Below are 23,717 nucleotides of genomic sequence, written 5' to 3' on the forward strand. Positions count from 1 at the left end.
AGTTATTATATCAATATTGACACATAAAAGGTGTTTCTACCACCATCTTTCACAAATAATTTTAGACACTAAAAGATCCCACTTTTTTTTTTTGTCGACAAATTTGCTGCTTCCATTATCTGACATGTACTTTACTCGCATAAAAAGGTTGGATGGAAACCTGGTTAGTAGGAATAGAAAACAATCAAAGGGACAGTACAAACCCTACAGTATGCCACTTGGACAGAAAATGAAGAAATACTAGAGAATGTATAGCTCAAGGGATAATGCTCTGCTTGTAATAGTATTTTCCTAGTCCTGGATTGTGTTTTTAATTGAATTTAACCAACATCTCTCCCTCTGTGCTGCCTACATGGTCTTGGCAGTATCTGAATGCATACCTAGACTTCCTGGTGGAGTTAGGGGTCCTGTTGGGGGGCTCACAGGAGACGTCCAGATCGCTTATGCAGGAAATTGTGGACTTTGAGACCACCCTGGCCAACATCACCGTACCCCAGGAGGAGAGGAGGGACGAGGAGCTAATTTACCACAAGATCCAGGCAAAGGATCTGGCGGTCAGTCCCAGAACGACTTGCATCTCTCTGCCACTTCAGATGATCCAAACATCAACACCATGTCCACCTGCAGTATCACCAGATACAAACATATAGTAGATGACTTCCAGATTGAGCTGTCTCCAGTGGTGTAAAGTACTTAAGTAGTACTTTTAAAGTATTTTTTACTTAAGTCATTTTGTGTATCTACTTTACTGTTTATATTTTTGACAACTTTTACTTCACTACATTCCTAAGTAAAATAATGTACTTTTTATTCCATACATTTTCCCTGACACCCAAAAGTACTTGTTACATTTTGAATGCTTAGCAGGACAGGAAAATGGTGCAATTCACGCACTTATCAAGAATACAGCCCTGGTCATCCCTACCACCTTTGATCTGGCGGACTCACTAAACACACATGCTTCGTTTGTAAATTATGTTTGTGTGTTGTAGTGTTCCCCAGGCTATCCTTAAAGAAATTTAAAAAACAAGAAAATTGTGCCATCTGGTTTGCTTAATATAAGCAATTTGAAATGATTTATTGTTTTACTTTTGATACTTAAGTATCTTTTTGCAATTACATTTACTTTTGATACTTATGTATATTTAAAACCAAATACTTTTACTCAAGTAGTATTTTACTGGGTGACTTTCACTTAAGTCATTTTCTATTAAGGTATGCTTACTTTTACTCAAGTATGACAATTGGGTACTTTTTCCACCACTGGCGGTCTCAATCAACAAGTGTATTTTGCATAGATTGCATTTTTGGTTTAACAGTGGCTTCTCCAAGGTCTTTCTTCCTACTTTCTGTTCATACCTGCTGATTTAAAAAAAAAAAATATATATATATATATATATATATATACAAATCTGTGCACGAGTAGATGTTGACAGTATCATTGTTTCTGTGTGTGTCTGTAGACATTGGCTCCTGCGGTGGACTGGATGCCTTACCTCACAGACGTGTTTGCTCCTGTTCTTCTAAATGACTCAGAGCCTGTGGTGGTGTATGCCAAGGAATACCTCCAGAAGGTCTCTGACCTCATTGCAAGCACTAACAAGAGGTTAGAATCACTTCCAAGCCCTGCCTTCCACTCATTCATATTTAAATGCTGATGGACAACGCTTTGTAATTAAGGTAACCATTGGGGTGATTTCATATCAATTGGATAGGGATATTATAAAATGTTATGCAAACTACATATAGAATATAACCTTTTGCTTCCTTTGCTGAAATGTTAATATGGTGTAATGAATGAATCTACTCCTACTTGAGCAGTGTTCTGAACAACTACATGATCATGAAGGTGGTGAGGAAGATGGTGTCCATCCTGGACAAGAAGTTCCAGGATGCTGAGCAGCGCTTCTTTGAAGTCATGTATGGAACCAAGAAGGTGAGAGAGAGATGGGGAAAACATCAGGGCTGTAAGCTGGCAGGGAAATTGTCAACAGACCTACAGATAAGGGTACTCAAGGGGGACCGGCTTTTCCTGCTGCCTCAGTCAAGAAGTAAAGTGATACTTGCTTATAGCACAGATAAAAAAATAAATTAGTGGCTGTAAACAGAAATTGGCGTAGATAAAACTTAATGAGATGTGCACTTGTTAGGGGCAAACTTAAAGGGACACTTTGCCAAAATCACAGAGGCCCTTTATCTACTGCTCCAGAGTCCGATGAACTCGTGGATTACCATTTTATGTCTCTTCGTCCAGTATGAATGAAGTTGGAGGTAATTTTGTGAGCCAATGCCAACTAGTGTTACCCATAGTGCAATGACAAAGTCTATCTACAAGCAATGCTAGTTAGCAATTGTGCTAGCACTAGTCAGCAACTTCCTTCAAACTGCACGCAGAGACATAAAAATGGTATCCACGAGTTAATCTGATTCTGGAGAAGTAGATAAAGGGTCTCTGCCAAAATCCCAAAGTGTCCCTTTAATTAAACAAGGAGCTGATAAGAAATACTTTAGCTGAGTCACTGTCATCATTAGGCACATAGCAGAATCCTTGTTGTCCAAACCCTTATCTGAGAAAGATCCTGTTCGCCTTGCTTTGCTCTGGAGTCACACCGTCAGAATATACCAAGAGCATTCTTGTCCTGGGGAGTGTGTGTGTGCACAATTCCTGAGACCCTCTAAACTACACTTTTAGCACCCCTCCCTTTCTACCCCTCACTCACTGTCATTGTTTTCCCTGTCTCTACTCATATCTCTTGTTCTCTAACTCACCCGTTTCCACTCTGACCTCTCCCTTTCCCCCTTCCTCTGTCTGCAGTCTCAATTTGATTCTAATATTCTCTGTAATCGAGGGGAAGTTAGGCGAGAGGGCTGTCCTGTTGTTGCCAATCTTGGAGAGTCTCACAAAAACAAGTCAGCCCTTTTAGAGGGGAACGTGCTGTCTCCCTACACTCTGATGAAGGCCTGGCTTCAACTCCAAGGCATAGCAGCAAGGTTATGGATTCCAAGGAAATATTGTTTACTTCAAAAGGAAAACCAACACTTTACTACTTATTCCATGCTTGAGGAGCATTTTAAAAGCTAATACAGTTAGACCGGGTTGATACTGTGTTAGTATCATGCAGTGTTTTCAAGTCTGAGAGACAGTGCTATCTTGTGTGTAGGTGGTGTCATTACTCCTGTGTGTAGGTGGTGCAGTGATCTTGTGTGTAGGTGGTTTGGTGTCATAGTTCTCATGTGCTTGGTGTGATGTTTCAGAGCTGCACCCCACGCTGGAAGCTGTGCGTCAGCGACACAGACAGTGCCCTCGGCTTTGCTCTTGGGGCCCTCTTTGTCAAAGCCACTTTTGCTGAGGACAGCAAGGCAATTGTAAGTGTTTCAAGGTATCGCCTACACACCTACCTAGACTGTGAACTGCTCCATGGTGAGATTTTGACAAGCCTTTCCTTTTCTCCTTTTCTCTATATTTCTATCAGGCAGAAGATATGGTCTCTGAGATCAAATGGGCATTTGAGGACAGCCTGAAGTATGTGGACTGGATGGATCAGGAGACCAAAAAGGCAGCCAAAGAGAAGGTGGGAGAGATGGGTTGCTTTGACTAACTTGTAGAAAGTGTTCCACTGCTGGGGTGAGGGACTTGTCATTACACAAATTAGCAACTCTGGAAAAGTTTCTTGCCTTATAACTAACATAAGGTATGTAGCAGCGATAGGATTTCCATTGTATTCCATAAGAGATTGCCAGACAGGACACAGAAAACATAGTCCTTATTGCTTTATCATCAGCTAGTGAAACAGAACTCTGCAGGGCCATCTGGTGTAAGCATGTCTCAATTCACCTCATCTGCTTTGTTATAGGCTGAAGCCATTTACAACATGGTTGGATATCCAAAATTTATAATGGACCCCAAGGAGCTTGACAAAGTGTTCAATGATGTAGGTAAATATGTAATTACATTGAATATGCATACTTCTATATTATGAAGTCCATGTCTCATATGTTGATTAAAAGACCCAACTCATTGTTGTCTTATTGTAAGACACCCTGGTTCTGGGGAGGGTTGCCAATCTTACAGTATCTCCTGTTTGCATTGCTTGTGTGTAAACCTCTTTCGCCTTCTAACCTGATTCCCCTCTCTCTCAGTTTGAGGTGGTGTCTGACCTGTATTTTCAAAATGTCATGCAGTACTACAACTTCTCTGCCAGAGTGACTGCGGACCAGCTAAGGAAAACCCCCAACAGAGATCAGTGAGTGCTCGCCTCTCCAAAGAGGAGGTCAAATTCTCTGACAGTTACAAATTCCCATTCTGCTGACTCTGTAGAATAGTACTGGCACCCAGAAACGTTCCCTGGCAACCAATTTCCCTCAGCCGAACTGATCTTTTTCTCTCACTACATAGTGTAAGAGAGCAGCTTAGGGTTCTAATGCTTTCACACTGATCTCTAGTCAACAGCCTAGCTAAGGGGATAGGGGAGAGTCAACGACTGGTTATCACCCTCATCTCAGACTTATGTTCTATGTCTGTCTTATATACTTTGTCTTGCATATACAGGTGGAGCATGACCCCTCCTACAGTGAATGCATACTATAATCCTACCAAGAATGAGATGGTGCTCCCTGCAGGAATCCTTCAAGCTCCTTTTTATAGCCGCTCATGGCCAAAGTAGGTCCCTCTTCCCTTTTCAGCCTATTCAGTTCCTTAATACCGCCCCATCTCAGGAAAAAATACAAGTACACCACATTTGTGTGTGAGCACGCTGTACTTGTGTGAATTGTATACAGTATGTGTGTGTGTGGTGTCTTCACATAGCCCAGAATGTAATTGCTTTGTTATAAAATGCTTTTATTTACTTGAAAATATTTTGTTAAACACATTTCCAGGGCCCTGAACTTTGGGGGGATTGGTGTAGTTATGGGACATGAGTTGACACATGCTTTTGATGACCAAGGTAAGACTTTGTATTTTCATATAAATTGTAGTGTCTTAACTCTTGTTACTTTATATGGGAGACTCAGAATAAAATTATGTGAATATAGAAGTTTGGTACAAACTAAGACTCTTTTTAGAAATACAGCTAGGCTGTACACTTACAGTACCTGGCAGGGGAGACACCTTGATCACGAAGGAGATTCACCCAGGGCGAGGTTCGGTCATTGCACTCTGGACGAGCTGATCCCTCGAATTCCCCAGATGTGGGAATCTCTACTGCATAAGTTGGGGTGGGGTGGGGGACAAAAAAAAAATATTATAGGCTGTAATTTCTGTGAGTGTAAGCATCCCACCAATCAAAAATATGGCACATTATGATTTCAAATTAGGTCTCCTGTTCTGAAGCATATTTTGCTTTATGTTAAAGGGAGGGAGTACGACAAGGATGGGAACCTCCGCTCCTGGTGGAAGAACTCGTCTGTGGAGGCCTTTAAGAAGCAGACCCAGTGTATGGTGGAGCAGTACAGTAACTACAGCATCAACAAGGAAGCCCTCAATGGAAAACACACCTTGGGAGAGAACATAGCTGACAATGGTGGCCTGAAGGCTGCCTACAAAGTTTGTATGATGGGGAGGTGTTAGGGTGGGCTAAGGGGAAAGTAGACTTGACAATTCAACTTACAAGCACACATACAGTAAATGTGCAGACGTTTCAGAATTAACAATGTGGGATGCAGTATTTGGAAGGTTTGAGGGCAAGAAAGATACTTCAAAAAAATATTCAAACATCCTCTCGCCATGGAGAACAAATGCATGCTGCCTGTAATATGATCCTTGTCTGCTTTGAAGGCTTATGTGAACTGGATTACAAAGAATGGAGAGGAGGCCACTCTGCCCGCCCTGGGGATGACTAATCATCAGTTATTTTTTGTTGGATTCGCCCAGGTTTGTGCCACTTACAGTATCTCCATGTCTGTGGCAAATTTAGTAATGCATTCTCGAGCATGCCTGCCCTATAACATTATGTATTAATTTGAATGACCTATTACATTGATAATGTAAATGAAGGATTATTCACTCTAAAGTCCTTAATAATGTGTGTCTGTGCTTCCTGCTATGTGTAGGTATGGTGCTCAGTTCGAACTCCGGAAAGCTCGCATGAGGGCATCATCACAGATCCACACAGTCCGTCGAGATTTCGAGTTATTGGCACCATCTCCAATTCCCATGAGTTCTCCGAGCATTTTGGCTGCAAGGCAGATGCCCCCATGAACCCTAAACACAAGTGTGAGCTTTGGTGATGCCTAGCTACACATTGGTAGGTCTGGCAGGTGGCAAAATGGACACTGGGGACATGGAGCAAAAATAGATGCAGAGGTAAAGTCTCTAAGGAAGGAGAGTACTGGTCTCGATACCACTGAAAATCCAACTGTCTTACCCACTACCCTTCTCAGTGTCCTTATGAGGACTGAAGCTGGAAGTTGAGCCGGACCCAACTCTCTTCATAAAGAAGATTTGTTATAGAAATCAGCCTCTCTTTCCCCAATGGAACTCTGAAAATGGGCCTTCGTGTTCACTTAATTGAGGGACAATTTTAACACTGGAAACCAAAGGAATGGTTATAAAAAGGTGAAAACTAATGGGAACTTCTCTCAATCAGATTTTAATAAGTTGTCATATGCATTATAGTGATATTTATTTGTTGTTTATCAGTTATATCAATCCACCTCTGTGTTGTGTCTTCAGTTATTGTATATTTCTAGACTGAAAAAGAAAATGACGAGTTGCAATTCCTGGACTTGGATTGAGATATAATCCAGAGGAAACGGTCAATCACATCTACAGTATAATACAAGTTACTGTCATAAGTGGATTGTAAAAGCCATATTTTTTATTATTGCACATGATTGATCTGGTCAATAAGCCCTATGTGTAGGTCTAGCTTGTTTCTGCATCAACTAAACCTAACACTGATTTGGGTTAATGTCTCCAGTTTATGCAGTAGTGGTGTTGTAAGGAAGTGACCCTCACATAATTGCTAAATGCCTGATATAAGTGACATATTAAATCAGAGCATTCTGAAACTCAAGGATGTACTGTTTAACCTTTATTTAACTACGCAAGTACTGAACAAAAATATAAACACAGCATGTAAAGTGTTGGTCCCATTTTTTTTACAAGCTGAATTAAAAGATCCCAGAAATATTCCATATGCACAAAAAGCTTTTCCCTCAAATGTTGTGCATACATTTGTTTACATCCCTGTTAGTTAGCAATTCTCCTTTGCCAAGATAATCCATCCACCTGACAGCTGAGGCAAATCTATTTTTTATTTAAATAGGCAAGTCAGTTAAGAACAAATTCTTATTTTCAATGGCGGCCTAGGAACAGCGGGTTAACTGCCTTGTTCAGGGGCAGAACGACAGATTGTCAGTACCTTGTCAGCTCGGGGATTCAATCTTGCAACCTTTCGGTTTCTAGTCCAATGCTCTAACCACTAGTCTACGCTGCCACCCCAAGATGGTGATTAAACCGCATGGTCTTTACACAGGTGCACCTTGTGCTGGGGACAATGAAAGGCCACTCTAAAATGTGCAGCTTTGTCAAACAATGCCACAGATGCCAAGTTTTGAGGGAGCATGCTGACTGCAGGAATGTCCAACAGAGCTGTTGCCAGAGATTTGGATGTTAATTTCTCTACCATAAGCTGCCTCCAATGTCATTTTAGAGAATTTGGCAGTACATCCAACAACCGCAGCTCACGTGTAACCATGCCAGCCCAGTACCCCCACATCCAGCTTCTTCACCTGTGGGATTGTCTGAGGGGAGTGGGGTATTTATGTCTGTAATAAATGTCATGTATGACCAGACAGAACGGTAAAACTATTTTTGTTACGTGACTTGTTCAATGGTTAATATACTGAACAGAAATATAAACGCAACATGCAACAATTTAAAAGATTTTACGGAGTAACAGTTCATAGAAGGAAATCAGTAAATTGAAATAAATAAATTAGGCCCTAATGTTGTTTGTTCTTAACTGACTTGCCTATTTAAATAAAAAATAGATATGCCTCACCTGTCAGGTGGATGGATTATCTTGGCCATTCCTTTGACCATTCCTTTGCTCATGTCGAATCCATAAATTAGGGCCTAATTTATTTATTTCAATTTACTGATTTCCTTCTATGAACTGTTACTCCGTAAAATCTTTTAAATTGTTGCATGTTGTGTTTATATTTCTGTTCAGTATATTAACCATTGAACAAGTCACGTAACAAAAATAGTTTTACTGTTCTGTCTGGTCATACATGACATGACTTCTCTGTGACATTACTTCTCTAATTGTTCTTATCTCATAGAAATGTTGTAACCATTATTTTGTATGACCCATCTATTTCGAGGGCCCATCTGAGGCTTCATAACGACAACTTTAACGTAATGATGAGCCTCCGTTGTATTCCCAAACAATAAAAGTAAATTAATAGTGGTTATCAACGCTAGATGTCGCTGCACACAAACAATACAGTACCGAGTACTGTGCGATCTAATACAAACTTCACTTCTGCCTTTTGGCAGTAAATACCATCGGTCCATCATTATGTGTGCAGACCGACTGTACTTGAACCTGATTACATTTTTATATATTGAGTGAGTGGTTCTTGAGAATGACCCCATACATATAGCAGGAGAGAGTTTATTTTACACACACACACACACACACACACTTCAAGACAGCCACTACAGTTAAAATAATAAATAACATACATTCTATAAAAAAATATAAAGCGTAGTTATTTAGAACAAAAATAATGCAGTACTCAATATACATGAATGTAGGCCTATGTGCCAGTCAGTATAGATAATTGGGCACATGAATGCAACAAATGAAGCGTCATTTTCGATAGCTGTAGTTAAGACGTACATACTCGTAATTGGACGAGAATAGCCGAATCATCTGTCCTACCGGACTGGAAGCGGCCGGAACGCCATGTTAACGAAGTCTCCCATCTCCGTGGAAAAATGAATATAGAAAAATCAGTCGTTGAAAACAAATGTTAAATTATCGAAGGAGAAAAGACGCCGGCGATAGTGTTCGGAAGAACTGAAACGGATCTGCAGAGGTCCCGGGCGGGCAAGGGAGGCAAACCTCCCACCGTCCCCATGAATAGCACCACAGACCCGAACAGCGACTTTCCATGAAAAAAAGCTAATCTGAGTTGCTATAATAGCTAGCTAGCCCTAGTGTCGGCTAAAGGATTTGCGGCCTGTTTCAATCATATTCAACGCTTGCTATATTTATGAAAGCTAGATATATTTTGTATCAGTATTTATTAGTGTATTGTTTTCCTTGGTTTCTTTTTTTGCAATGAGTTTGCCGGCGAAAATAGTCCCAAAACCCGCCACTGTCGCAGTAAGTGGACCTGCAACTGGCCCGTCTCCGTCGAGCCAACTGCGGGCTACCCTGACCTCGGTGTCTTTACCGTCGGGAGCCCCAGGCGCTTCTCAACTGAACACCTTGCCGCCTCAGTATCCTTCGTTGACAAGAATACCCCTGCCATCTCTTGGTCAGGTATTCGGGGGAAAAACATTTAGGTAACGTATTGGTGAGCGGTTGGGTGCGGGTCAATGACTGATGTTTTGAAGAATAGGGAGGAGACATTTAGCTTGCTAGTTAGTTAGCTTACTTTAGCTAGCTAACATTTCTATAGTTTGACAATCTGCTAAAATGGCTAGCTAGTCAAATTCGCTAAACTGCAGATAAATAATTGTGTTGGCTAATGCATTTTAACTGTTGTGCATGTGGGGATCAGAAAAGCGGGCCGACTAACGTTAGACACAATTTCACGAGTTGGCGTAACGTTAGCTAGCTAACTCTAGAAGGCCACCTCACCGGCTTTGTTCGGTTTACCGGTAGCTAGCTAACTAGTCAGCCACTTTCATATTAGCTGCTGTAGACTCATAACTAGCTAATCCGGCTAAAATATTGGCGAAATATTTTATTCGGGTCAGGCAGTATTTTGTAAGAGGGTCTGGGTGGACTAGATTTTGTAGGCATCAAAACGTTACTAGTTAATCATCCTAAACTATATTATTGCTACCTCGTATGAGTGAATGTAAACTAGCTGGGTCCATTAGAAACATAGCTAACTAAGTTGGGCCTTCTCCCCGGTATCCATAAAAGGGATGCTAACTGTCGGTATTTAGCTAGCTAGCTAGGCCGTAGTTAAACCGGGCAGTAGATGGCAACCGGTGCCACACCGGTATACCCATATTGACACGGTAGTGACGCCACAGACATATTTGCTGGTAACGTTGGCTACGTTAGCAACTGCAGTAACGTTACAGTGTAATGAATTTGATCCAGTATGGGTTTCCCGGTATTCCTATTTTATTTGGGGATATGCATGCTTCATGATTGTATGAATGACATTCAGTAAGCCTATGTCAAGTCACTGGTATCTAATTTTTTTAACAGAAATCGATCAAGAGCAATTTCCTCACTTCAGAAACCTCTTGTCCAGTGGAATTGTTCTGCCAAATTGGATCTCCTAACAAACGTGCCTTGCTTGATTTGTATGAACTTTGTGAATATCAACTTTGAGTCTTAATTCATTTGATCCGGCCATTTAAAGTTAGGATCTAGTGGCTTTTTATGATTAAAACATTATGATTTTGATCTAATGTCCAGTCATAATGGAAGTATTGTTTTTCAGAGGGCTAGTCTGTCTAACCTTCGATGGTGCAGCCTCCGACCAGAAGTTTTAGAGGACGCCCTCTTGGCCGCAGGGACAAAATGTTGCTGTTTGAAAGCACATTTCCTGCAATTCTACACATTTAGCCTTGAGGCCGAGAACATTTTCCAGTTTTAAAGAAAATTTCCTGCAATTCTACACATTTTGCCATAGCTTATGCCGTTCTTATGCTATCTGAGTGACTTAAACATAACAAAATCAATTGAAAGGCATTTCTTCAAGTTGTGAAAAGACTATTAGAAAATCCCATAAGAACAGTTACATTTTAGACATTAATCACCACTTCATCCATTCTTAATAACATTAACAACGTTACAGGCTTCTAAAGGACTCTGCCACAGTGATAGCTAGTCGGCTGACTCATATCCTCAACCTGTTAATCTCAACTGGGGAAATCACATGTCAATAGAAAACAGCTTATATAACACCAAGTCGGGATAGATCGGATGTGGCCAACTACCATCCAGTATCAGTTCTTTGTGCTGTCTCCAAAGTGTTGTAAAGGCTGGTGCAGACACAGGTGGCCAACTATTTCTCACTCAACGGCCTATTTACAGCCTATCAACGCTGCTTTAGAAAGATACACATCTACAGCAGTGCAAAAGGTTGTGGAGGACATCAGGTCGGCTTGTAACAGCCAGGTCACAGCAGCGCTCTTCTTGGATATGGAGAAAGCTTTTGACACTACACCACCCCACACTCCAGAGGAAGCCTGTGAAAGTAGGCTTTGACAGCACTGCAATCAAGTGATTCACATCATACTTACGGGGAGGAGTCAGTACAAACTGCAGAGCACGCAATTAGCCCAGGTACCTGTGGTGGAGTCCCACAAGGGAATGTGCTTGGATCCCTGCCGTTCTGCATTTACATAAATGACTTTCCATCAGTGCTGGAGAAATGCTGCATACATAATTGCAGATGAGACTATCCTATACTACTCAACAAATACACCAGGGAGTGTAAGGAGGCAGTGTCAAACGACATCAACAGGGAAACGTCTTAGTTCGCTGATAACAAGCTCTCCCTACACCCTCAAGACCAAGGAAATGCTGTTTGGCATCCCACAAAAGCAGAGACACAGCCAAATTTATCACAATAACAGACAGACAAAAAATGTACAAACAAGTAAACTGCTTAAAGTACCTGGTGAAGAAGTTGGACACCTACACTGGAATGAACATGCTGGCCTGGTCACAGGGAAATGGATTTCTGTGCTTGGCGCTCTAAAAAGGTAAAGGGACTTTGTCAGGAGGATGCCCTTGGAGACTATCTACTACCACCATGATAACTAACCTGGACAACTGTGCCACGGTATAGCTTCCCAACCTACATCAGTGCAATAAAACAGGTTTTAACCAGCTTGTTAAATCTGCTTTTATCAGTGTAGATGAAGGGGAGGAGATCGGTTAAAGAAGGATTTAAGTAAGACAATTTAGAAATGGATTGTGTATGTGTGCAATTCAGAAGTGAATGGGCAAGGCAAAATATTTGCATTGCATTCGGAAAGAATTCAGACCCCTTGATTTTTTTCTACGTTTTGTTACGTTAGACTTATTCTAAAATGGATTCAATTGTTTTTTTTTTACCCCTCAATCTACACACAATACCCCATAATGACAAAGTGAAAATACTTTTAAAGATATTTTTGCAAATGTATTAAATATACAGATGAAGTCGGAAGTTTACATATACTTAGGTTGGAATCATTAAAACTCATTTTTCAACCACTCCACACATTTCTTGTTAACAAACTAGTTTTGGTAAGTCAGTTAGGACATCTACTGTGGGCACGACACAAGTAATTTTTTCCAACAATTGTTTAGACAGATTATTTCACTTATAATTCACTGTATCACAATTCCAGTGGTTCAGAAGTTTACATACACTAAGTTGACTGTGCCTTTAAACAGCTTGGAAAATTCCAGAAAATTATGTCATGGCTTTAGAAGCTTCTGATAGGCTAATTGACATAATTTGAGTCAATTGGAAGTGTACCTGTGGATGTTTTTCAAGGACTACCTTCAAACTCTGTTTCTTTGCTTGACATCATGGGAAAATCAAAAGAAATCAGCCAAGACCTCAAAAAGAAATTGTAGACCTTTACAAGTCTGGTTCATCCTTAGGAGCAATTTCCAAACGCTTGAAGGTACCACGTTCATCTGTACAAACGATAGTACACAAGTATGAACACCATGGGACCACGCAGCCGTCATACCGCTGAGGAAGGAGACGCGTTCTGTCTCCTAGAGATGAATGTACTTTGGTGCGAAAAGTGCAAATCAATCCCAGAACAACAGCAAAGGACATTGTGAAGATGCTGGAGGAAACAGTTACAAAAGTATCATATGCACAGTAAAACGAGTCATCTATCGACTTAACCTGAAAGGCCACTCAGCAAGGAAGAAGCCACTGCTCCAAAACCTCCATAGAAAAGCCAGACTACGGTTTGCAACTGCACATGGGGACAAAGATTGTACTTTTTGGAGAAATGTTCTCTGGTCTGATGAAACAAAAATAGGAAAAAGGGGGGCACTTGCAAGCCGAAGAACACCATCCCAACTGTGAAGCACAGGGGTGGCATCATCATGTTGTGGGGGTGCTTTGCTGCAGGAGGGACTGGTGCACTTCACAAAATAGATGGCATCATGAGGATGGAAAATTATGTGGATATATTGAAGCAACATCTCAAGACATCAGTCAGGATGTTAAAGCTTGGTCGCAAATGGGTCTTCCAAATGGAAAATGACCCCAAGCATACTTCCAAAGTTGTGGCAAAATAACTTCAGGACAACAAAGCCCAGGTATTGGAGTGGCCACCACAAAGCCCTGACCTCAATCCTATAGAAAATATGTGGGCAGAACTGAAAAAGCGTGTGTGAGCAAGGAGGCCTACAAACCTGACTCAGTTACACCAGCTCTGTCAGGAGGAATGGGCCAAAATTCACCCAACTTATTGTGGGAAGCTTGTGGAAGGCTACCGAAATGTTTGACCCAAGTTAAACAATTTAAAGGCAATGCTACCAAATACTAATTGAGTGTGTCAACTTCTGACCCACTTGGAATGTGATGAAAGAAATAAAAGCTCAAATAAATAATTCTCTACTATTATTCTGACATTTCACTTACTTAAAATAAAGTGGTGATCCTAACTGACCTATAACAGGTCATTGTTACTAGGATTAAATGTCTGGGAATGTGAAACTGAGTTTAAATGTACTTGGCTATGGTGTATGTATACTTCCGACTTCAACTGTAAACAACACCTTATTTATGTAGGTATTCAGACCCTTATGTAAATTAGCTACCATACACGGACCTTTGCTTACATGTTGCTATGGCTCAAACTGTCAACAGCGGTATAGACCAAAAAGTATATTTTATACACATTTTCTACACTGCATCCATATGCCGCACATCGTGGCATTGTTTACAAGTTTGCTATTTTAACGTGTAATGTGGGGATATAATTTTTTCCCTCATTCACTTCCATTACTCAATGCCCCAAAAGTGTGTAGGGTGTTCGCTCAAATGAAATATGGGTAAATTTAAGATGGTGCTCCAAAATGTATGTCTAAACCTTGTTTTCTGTAGCCTATGTCATTATGAATCACATACAATTATTCATTAGATTGTTCTTCACAATATTACAACCTTAATATGCTTGTACTTAATTGTTGCTTAAATAAGAACATTAGTTTGTGTCTGTGCTGTTGGGCTGTTGGCTGTTGACTGTTGACTGTTGACATCCAGTGGAAGCGGTAGGAACTGCAAGAAGGTCAATTAGAAATCTGTATTCCCAATGAAAACCCATTGAAAAGAGAGTGACCTCAAATCTGAATCTGAATGGTTTGTCCTCGGGGTTTCGCATGCTAAATAAGTTCTGTTATACTCACAGACATGATTCAAACAGTTTTAGAAACTTAAGAGTTTTCTATCCAAATCTACTAATAATATGCATATCTTATCTTCTGGGGATGAGTAGCTGGCAGTTGAATTTGGGTATGCTTTTCATCCAAATGTGAAAATGCTGCCCCCTATTCTAGAGAAGTTAAGTGTGCCTTGAATTCTAAATAAATCACTGACAGCGTCACCAGCAAAGCACCATTACACAAACACCTCCATGCTTCATGATGGGAACCACGCGTGCGGAGATCATCTGTTTACCAAGTGGGTGGCTACTTTGAATAATGCTTTTTTGGTACTACATGATTCCCTATGTGTTATTTCATACTTTTGATATCTTTTCTACAATGTAGAAAATAGTCAAAATAAAAACCCTTGAATGAGGTGTCCAAACTTTTGAATTTATTTAATTTAACTAGGCACGTCAGTTAAGAACAAATTCTTATTTACGACAGCCTAAAGGACTGCCAATTGACGGATTTCCTTATGAACTGTAAATCAGTAAAAATTTAGCGTGTTGCGTTATAATTCTCTGTGTGTGTAAAGGTGTACAGTTGAAGTTTACATACACACCCACCTTAGCCAAATACATTTAAACTCAGTTTTTCACAATTCCTGACATCTAATCCTAGTAAAAATTCCCTGTCTTAGGTCAGTTAGGATCAACACTTTATTTTAAGAATGTGAAATGTCATAATATTAGAGGATTATTTATTTCAGCTTTTATTTCTTTCATCACATTCCCAGTGGCGGTTTTGGAGCAGTGGCTTCTTCCTTGCTGAGCGGCCTTTCAGGTTATGCAGATATAGGACTTGTTTTACTGTGGATAGATACTTTTGTACCTGTTTCCTCCAGCATCTTCACAAGGTCCTTTGCTGTTGTTCTGGGATTGATTTGCACTTTTCGCACAAGTACGTTCATCTCTAGGAGACAGAACGCATCTCCTTCCTGAGCGGCATGACGGCTGCGTGGTCCCATGGTGTTTATACTTGCGTACTATCGTTTGTACAGATGAACGTGGTACCTTCAGGCGTTTGGAAAATTGCTCCCAAGGATGAACCAGACTTGTGGAGGTCTACAATTTTTGAAGGTAGGCCTTGAAATACATGCATAGGTACACCTCCGATTGACTCAAATTATGTCAATTAGCCTATCAGAAGCTTCTAAAGCCATGCATAATTTTCTGGAATTTTCCAAGCTCTTTAAAGGCACAGTCAACTTAGTGTATGTAAACTTATGACGCACTGGAATTGTGATACAGTGAAATTATCTGTCTGTAAACATTTGCTGTAAAAATGACTTGTGTCATGCACAAAGTAGATGTCCTAACCGACTTGCCAAAACTATAGTTTGTTAACAAGAAATTTGTGGAGTGGTTGAAAAACTAGTTTTATTGACTCCAACCTAAGTGTATGTAAACTTCCGACTTCAACTGTATATAATTTCTCTTGTAAAGTATTCAGCCTTTGGATATGACGCTACAAGCTTGGCGCACCTATATTTGTGGACTCTCAAGCTCTGTCAGGTTGGATGGGGAGCATCACTGTACAGCTATTTACAAGTCTCTCCAGAGATGTTTGAGTCCGGGCTCTGGCTGGGCCACTCAAGAACATTCAGAGACTTGTCTCAAAGCCACACCTGTGTTGTCTTGGTTGTTGTCCTGTTGGAAGGTGAACCTTCGCCTCAGTCAGGTCCTGAGCGCTCTGGAGCAGGTTTTTATCAAGGATCTCTCTGTACTTTGCTCCGTTCATCTTTCACTTGATCCTGACTAATCTCCCAGTCCCTGCCACCGAAAAACATCCCCACAGCATGATGCTGCCACAATGCTTCACCGTACAGTTGGTGCTAGGTGTCCTCCAGATGCGACGCTTCGCATTCAGGTCAAATAGTTCAATCTTGGTTTCATCAGACCAGAGAACCTTGTTTCTCATGGTCTGAGAGTCTTTAGGTGCCTTTTGTCAAACTCCAAGCAGACTTATGTGCCTTTCTGAGGAGTGACTTCCGTCTGGCCACTTTACCAATAAGGCCTGATTGGTGGGGTGCTTCAGAGATGGTTGTCCTTCTGGAAGGTTCTCCCATCTCCACAGAGGAACTCTAGAGCTCTGTCAGAGTGACCATCAGGTTTTTGGTCACCTCGGTGACCAAGGCCCTTCTCCCCTTATTGCTCCGTTAGGCCGGCTCTAGGAAGAGTCTTGGTGGTTCCAAACTTCTTCAATTTAAGAATGATGGTCACTGCTTTCTTGGACCTTCAATGCTGCAGAAATGTTTTGGTACACTTTCCCAGATCTGTGCCTCGACACAATCCTGTCTCGGAGCTCTATGGACAATTCCTTCAACCTCATGGCTTGGTTTTGGCTCTGACATGCACTGTCAACTGTATGACCTTTATATAGACAGGTGTGTGTCTTTTCCAAATCATGTCCAATCAATTGAATTAACCACAGGTGGACTCCAATTAAGTTGTAGAAACATCTCAAGGATGATCACTGGAAATAGGATGCACCTGAGCTCAATTTCGAGTCTGTTTTTGTTATTTTGTTATTTTTTTTATTATTTTTTATTATTTTTTAAATTTTATCCCCTTTTCTCCCCAATTTTCGTGGTATCCAATCGCTAGTAATTACTATCTTGTCTCATCGCTACAACTCCCGTACGGGCTCGGGAGAGACGAAGGTCGAAAGTCATGCGTCCTCCGAAGCACAACCCAACCAAGCCGCACTGCTTCTTTAACACAGCGCGCCTCCAACCCGGAAGCCAGCCGCACCAATGTGTCGGAGGAAACACCGTGCACCTGGCCCCCTTGGTTAGCACGCACTGCGCCCAGCCCGCCACAGGAGTCGCTGGAGCGCGATGAGACAAGGAAATCCCTACCGGCCAAACCCTCCCTTACCCGGACGACGCTAGCCCAATTGTGCGTCGCCCCACGGACCTCCCGGTCGCGGCCGGCTGCGACAGAGCCTGGGGGCGAACCCAGAGACTCTGGTGGCGCAGTTAGCACTGCGATGCAGTGCTCTAGACCACTGCACCACCCGGGAGGCCCTGTTTTTGTTATTTTTTAACAATAAAAAAATAAATATTTAGCAAAAATGGCTGAACCTGTTTTCTATTTTTCATTAATTGGGTACTGTGTGTAGATTGAGATTATTTTATTATTATGAAATTAATTATATTTCTTTCCAAATGGGGGAGGGCCTCATTAAACTAATTCGGGAAGCAGGGATCTTTATCCAGGAGGGGATTGATTTGTCTTTGCTGTAACCAAGAAGCTTGATTTTGCAAGCTAACCACTTTGCTATGAAGTTAGCCAACCAAATGCATAGCTGGAGCCCTGATGTTGAGATGCATAGCATGAGCTTTAGGGCACCACAAACAAACAAATTGAAGGTATTGAACATTTCTAAATACCTCAGTATAATTTCTAAATGCCTCTGAGGGTTCTTACTAAACACAGGAGACTTCTTGTTAAAATTAGTCAAGTCAACCATACATTTTTCTCAAGAACCTTGCTCCAAGATCTGCTAAAGCTGTCTGATTAAGTTATCTTCCTATGCATTGTCAGTAGTAACTGTAGTGAGATGGCAGTCCCAGGCCATAGCAGACAGCGTCTTGAACCTTGTGTTTATTCAGTGCTGTGAGAACCTGGTCTGGTGGGACAACGGAGCACAGTGAAGGGGTGGTTTTGTGTCTGCACTATCTTGGCTGTCTCCAGTCACTTCCTGTTCTTCCACTCTGAACCCAGTGCACTCAGCCTCAGGTAGGCTATAGCTCCAGGCTGATACAACTACAGACTGGGAGGGAGCCTCAGGGTTAGTCACTATGCTATTAGATGGGTAGAGGCGAAGATGCTCTAGTAGATAAACTTAGCATATCAATTCTATAACAAAAGTAATTGTCTGATTCTTGTCATTGTAAAGTGTAAGGAATTCTTAACTCTTGCAAGTGACTCCTTTTTTCTCTGGGCATTCTGTGTAGTCTGGTGATTCAGAAGGTCATTTTGAGATTTTGTCCTGAATATGTTCTCACAGAAACACTTTTTTTAGGTGATCTAATTTGTCTGCAGAACCGTCAAGTCAGCAGAAAATCCTATTTGACTTTCTAACACTGAACTACTCCCTTTCCTTTCTCTTATTCTATCAGCACCTTTCTCTCGTTCTCTCTCGCTCCTTCCTACATACACACTCCGCACATAATTGGCTTTACATGATGATACAGGGACACAGTGGCTTTCCCCCCGTTGCTGGCTCTAAATGGGACTGGTCGGTGGAGGGTCTTGGCTACTGTACGTTCAAAGGCAAAATAGGGATCGGGATAGAGTGCCTGTAGCAGTGGCCCCGAAATGATTGGTAATGAACTGCTAGACTTGCAGAACCTGATGATCTGTATCAGAGCCTGGAAACCTGAACCTGTACTTGAGATGGGCGTAGGGTTTAGGTTACAGGTCTGGGCTGTCCTGGCAGGAGGCAAAGGAGCAGAGTGACTTAGAGGGGTTGGTTTTTGTTAACATCAGTGTCTACTGAGCTGTGATGGGTGCCCTTCTATGCCCTTCACAGATCAGAGTGTTTTACATGTATGTAGAAAGGTTATTGTTTGGGGCAGACCAGGGTTTCCCTTCCTTACTTTCACTGTGTTCTGTGTGCTGCATCAAAACATGACATGTTTTCTAATGAAGTTGTAGCCTAGGTTGCTAAAGCTCACTTGTTATTCAGTCCCTATTGGCCACATGTAGCAATGAGCTGATTACCTGGCTGTGCATAATTGTACAGACATTAATTTTCTCTCATCTGATCCCTTGGCCTTTTGTAACTCTAATAGATGACATATATTTTCCTCCGCTCTCGCTGCAGAAACTAAATGAAGCTCAAGACTAATTACTAATTAGTGTGGTCAGCAACTCTCATGGCTGTAGCTGGTGCTTGCAGGGTTGAATGGGTGGTGCCAGTTAGGACTGGCACAATTACAGTTAACCGTGTAACTGACGGTTATGGATGAAGACTGTCATGAAAATAAAATAACCCTCATAACTGCAACACTACCGTTCAAAAGTTTGGGGTCACTTAGAAATGTCATTGTTTTTGAAAGAAAAGCAACAAAAAAAATGTCAATTTTTTAAAATAACATAAAATTGATCAGAAATACAGAGTAGACATTAATGTTGTAAATGACTATTGTAGCTGGAATGGCTGATTTTTAATGGAATATCTACGTATGCGTACAGAGACCCATTATCAGCAACCATCACTCCTGTGTTCCAATGGCACATTGTTTTAGCTAATCCAGGTTTATCATTTTAAAAGGCTTATTGATCATTAGAAAACCCTTTTGCAATTATGTTAGCACAGCTGAAAACTGTTCTGATAAAAGAAGCAATACAACTGGCCTTCTTTAGACTAGTTGAGTATCTGGAGCATCAGCATTTGTGTGTTTGATTACAGGCTCAAAATGGCCAGAAACAAAGACCTTGCTTCTGAAACTTGTCAGGCTATTCTTGTTCTGAGAAATAAAGGCTATTCCATGCGAGAAATTGCTAAGAAACTGAAGATCTCGTACAATGCTGTGTACTACTCCCTTCACAGAACAGCGCGAACTGGCTCTAACCAGAATAGAAAGAGTGGGAGGCCCCGGTGCACAACTGAGCAAGAGGACAAGTACATTAGAGAGTCTGGTTTGAGAAACAGACGCCTCACAATACCTCAACTGGCGGGTTCATTAAATAGTACCCGCAAAACACCCGTCTCAATGTCAACAGTGAAGAGGCTACTCCGGGATGCTGGCCTTCTAGGCAGAGTCTGTTTGGGTGAACATGGATGAACTCTTTACAACGTGATGAAACTTGTTTCTCCTTGCTGAAACAAGCAAGGTGTTGTAGCAAGCAAGTCTTCGGGGACTGCAGTCATTTGGCTGACCAGTAACCGTCATCTAAAATGTAATGACCATCACAGGCCTAGTGCTAGTGCCTCTGAGTAATATGTGGTTATGCATGTAATTATAAGGCCCAGTGGAATTGGGCTTGTATAACAAAATATGGTTGCTAAAACAATATGGCCTTTTAACAGTTCAAATCCAATTCTATTGGTCACATACATATGGTCAGCAGATGTTATTGCGAGTGGAGCGAAATGCTTATGTTTCTAGATCAGACATTACCTGTTAGTGCAGCAGTATCTAACAGGTAATATCTATCTAACAATTCCACAACAAAACCTAATACACACAATCTAGGAAAGGAATGAGAATATATGTCTAAAATATATGGATGAGCAGTGACAGTGGCTAAGATGCAATAGATAGTGAAGGATACAGTATATACATATGAGATGAGTAATGCGAGATATGTAAACATTCTTAAAGAGGCATTATTAAAGTGACTAGTGTTCCATTTATTTAAGTGGCCAATGATATCAAGTCTGTAGGTAGGCAGCCGCCTGTCTGTGCTAGTGGTGGCTGTTTAACAATCTGATGGCCTTGAGATTGAAAAACAGCTTCTATCTCTCTGTCCCAGCTTTGATGCACCTGTACTGACCTCGCCTTCTGTATGATAGTGGGGTGAACAGGTAGTGGCTCGGATGGTTATTTTCCTTGATCTTTTTTGCCTTCCTGTGACATCATGTGTTGTATGTGTCCTGGAGGTAGGGCTGGGCGGTATACCAAATTTGTCTATATACCTGTATTTATGCACGGACCGGTTTGGGTTTTTACTTTCTATAACGGTATTTTAATGTTTGGTTTGTTAAATGTGATACGCTGTGTGTAACGTCCATTTTTATAGTTTACTCCGCTACTTGAGTCATCCCTCTCCACACTCTATCTTCATGCCGCTTTCCACATAGACCTAGTCATGGGTGAACAGGGAGTACAGGAGAGGGCTGAGCACTCACTCTTGTGGGGCCCCAGTGTTGAGGGTCAGCAAAGTGGAGATGTTGTTTCCTACCTTCACCACCTGGGGGTGGCCCGTCAGGAAGTCCAGAACCCAATTGCATAGGGCGGGGGTCTAGACCCAGGGTCTCAAGTTTAATGATCAGTTTGGAGGGTACTATGCTGTTGAATGCTGAGCTGTAGGCAATGAACAGCATTCTTACATAGGTATTCCTCTTGTCCAGATGTGATAGTGCAGTGGCCAGTGTGATGGAGATTGCATCGTCTGTGAACCTATTGGGGCGGTAAGCAAATTGGAGTGGGTCTAGGGGGACAGGTAGGGTGGAGGTGATATGATCCTTGACTAGTCTCAAAGCACTTCATGATGACAGAAGTGAGTGCTATGGGGCGATTAGTCATTTAGTTCAGCTGCCTTAGCTTTCTTGGGAACAGGAACAATAGTTGCCATCTTGAAGCGTGTGGGGACAGCAGACTGGCATAAGGATTGATTATGTCCGTAAACACACCAGCCAGCTGGTCTGCACATGCTCTGAGGACGCAGCTAGGGATGCCATCTGGGCCGGCAGCCCTATGGGGGTTTTACTCACGTCGGCCACGGAGGAGAGCCCACAGTCTTTGGTAGCAGGCCCATGTCGGTGGCACTGTGTTGTCCTCAAAGCACTCAAAGAAGTTGTTTAATTGGTCTGGGAGCAAGTCGTCTGCGATGGGGCTGGTTATCTTTCTGTAATCCGTGATTGTCTGTAGACCCTGCCACGAACGTCTCGTGTTTGAGCCATTGAATTGCGACTCCACTTTGTCTCTATACTGACGCTTTGCTTGTTTGATTGCCTTACGGCGGGAATAACTACACTGTTTGTATTCGGCCATCTTTCTAGTCGCCTTGCCATGATTAAATGCGGTGGTACGTGCTTTCAGTTTTGCGCGAATACTGCCATCAATCCACGGTTTCTGTCTAGGGAAGGTTTTAATAGCCACAGGGAGTACAACATCTCCTATACACTTCCTTATAAACTCGCTCACCTAGTCTTCATATACGTCAATGTTGTTCTCTGAGGCTACCCGGAGCATATCCCAGTCCACGTGATCGACGCAATCTTGATGCATTGGATAGACTTAAGCACAGGCCCTTTCTGTTTTAGTTTCTGCCTATAGGAGGGGAGCAACAAAGTTGAGTCGTGGTCAGATTTTCCAAAAGGAGGACGGGGGAGGGCCTTGTATGCATCGCGGAAGCTCGACCACTGCTACTCTAACGTGTTGCTCGTATACTGCAATCGATATGCTAATAGAATTTAGGTAGCCTTGTTCTCAGATTAGCTTTGTTAAAATCCCCAGCTACAATAAATGCAGCCTCAGGATATATGGTTTCCAGTTTGCATAAAGTCCAGTGAAGTTCCTTAATGGCCCTCTTCGTATCCGCTTGCGGGGGGGATATACAAGGCTGCAGCGATAACCGAGGAGAGTTCTCTTGGTAGAAAATACTGTCGGCATTTGATTGAGGTCAGGTGAACAAAAGGACTTGCGTTATTGTGTATCGTTACAATTACACCATGAGTCGTTAATCATGAAACCATACACCCCCGCCCTCCTTTTACCAGAGAGATATGTTTGTTCCTGTTGGCGCGATGCACTGAAAATCCCATTGGCTGTACGGACTCCAACAACATGTCCCCAGCTAGCCATGTCTCCGTGAGACCGAGTATGTTACAATCCCGGATACCTCTTTTGAAAGCAACTCTTGCACTAATTTAGTCTACTTTGTTAACTAGGGACTGGACGTTAGCGAGTAATATACTCAGAAGCGGTGGGTGGTGTGAGCACATCTGAAGCCTCACTAGAAGACCGCTCTGGCACCCTCTCCTCCGACGGCGTTGTTTTGAGTCAGCCTCTGAAATCAGTTCAAATACCCTGGGAGGTGCAGATAAAGAATCCACTTTGGGAAAGTCGTATTCCTGGTCGTAGTGCTGGTAAGTTGACGTCTCTCTGATATCCAGTAGTTCTTCCCGGCTGTATGTAATAACGCTTAAGGTTTTCTGGGCTAACAAGGTAAGAAATAAAACATAAAAAACTAAATACAGCACAGTTTCCTAAAGACTTGACGCGAAGCTGCCATCTCTATCGGCGCCATCTTCTTTCCCCTCCAGTTGCCCTTTAGATTCAAGTCTAAGCCACATGTTGCCGAATGCATCAATGGATTTACACTAGTTAATGAATCATTGTGGGGCTCGTAGCCTAGTGGTTAGCGCGTTGGACCAGTAACC

General features: G+C 42.0%; 2 protein-coding genes, 1 long non-coding RNA gene and 1 pseudogene across 23 annotated transcripts in view; 3 read left to right on the top strand and 1 right to left on the bottom strand.

The window, feature by feature from the left end:
- Positions 1-7,016, top strand: part of LOC129850350 (endothelin-converting enzyme 1-like) — a 51,515-nt gene extending 44,499 nt beyond the window's left edge. For all 4 annotated transcript variants that reach the window (XM_055916822.1, XM_055916815.1, XM_055916801.1 and 1 more), the window contains 12 exons: positions 366-554; positions 1,464-1,606; positions 1,822-1,936; positions 3,256-3,366; positions 3,474-3,572; positions 3,855-3,932; positions 4,141-4,244; positions 4,550-4,660; positions 4,879-4,946; positions 5,355-5,545; positions 5,777-5,872; positions 6,052-7,016. In XM_055916822.1, the coding sequence (XP_055772797.1) occupies positions 366-554; positions 1,464-1,606; positions 1,822-1,936; positions 3,256-3,366; positions 3,474-3,572; positions 3,855-3,932; positions 4,141-4,244; positions 4,550-4,660; positions 4,879-4,946; positions 5,355-5,545; positions 5,777-5,872; positions 6,052-6,228 (1,482 nt within the window). In that variant the 3' untranslated portion in view covers positions 6,229-7,016. The remainder of the gene's footprint in view (positions 1-365; positions 555-1,463; positions 1,607-1,821; positions 1,937-3,255; positions 3,367-3,473; positions 3,573-3,854; positions 3,933-4,140; positions 4,245-4,549; positions 4,661-4,878; positions 4,947-5,354; positions 5,546-5,776; positions 5,873-6,051) is intronic.
- LOC129850398 (uncharacterized) overlaps positions 1-8,945 on the bottom strand; it is a 38,469-nt gene extending 29,524 nt beyond the window's left edge. Inside the window, exons 1-3 of the long non-coding RNA XR_008758791.1 lie at positions 8,857-8,945; positions 5,095-5,203; positions 381-621 (exon numbers count right to left, since the gene is read on the bottom strand). This is a non-coding gene — a long non-coding RNA (uncharacterized LOC129850398). The remainder of the gene's footprint in view (positions 1-380; positions 622-5,094; positions 5,204-8,856) is intronic.
- On the top strand, positions 5,086-5,264 carry LOC129851622 (U1 spliceosomal RNA; annotated as a pseudogene).
- Positions 8,892-23,717, top strand: part of LOC129850215 (eukaryotic translation initiation factor 4 gamma 3-like) — a 65,836-nt gene continuing 51,010 nt past the window's right edge. For 10 of the 18 annotated variants that reach the window (XM_055916731.1, XM_055916736.1, XM_055916733.1 and 7 more), the window contains exon 1: positions 8,892-9,457. In XM_055916731.1, the coding sequence (XP_055772706.1) occupies positions 9,297-9,457 (161 nt within the window). In that variant the 5' untranslated portion in view covers positions 8,892-9,296. The remainder of the gene's footprint in view (positions 9,458-23,717) is intronic. The other 8 variants (XM_055916743.1, XM_055916749.1, XM_055916758.1 and 5 more) reach the window with 1 other exon arrangement.

The sequence above is a fragment of the Salvelinus fontinalis genome, chromosome 3 (genome assembly GCF_029448725.1).
Source record: "Salvelinus fontinalis isolate EN_2023a chromosome 3, ASM2944872v1, whole genome shotgun sequence".
NCBI classification, from domain to species: domain Eukaryota; kingdom Metazoa; phylum Chordata; class Actinopteri; order Salmoniformes; family Salmonidae; genus Salvelinus; species Salvelinus fontinalis.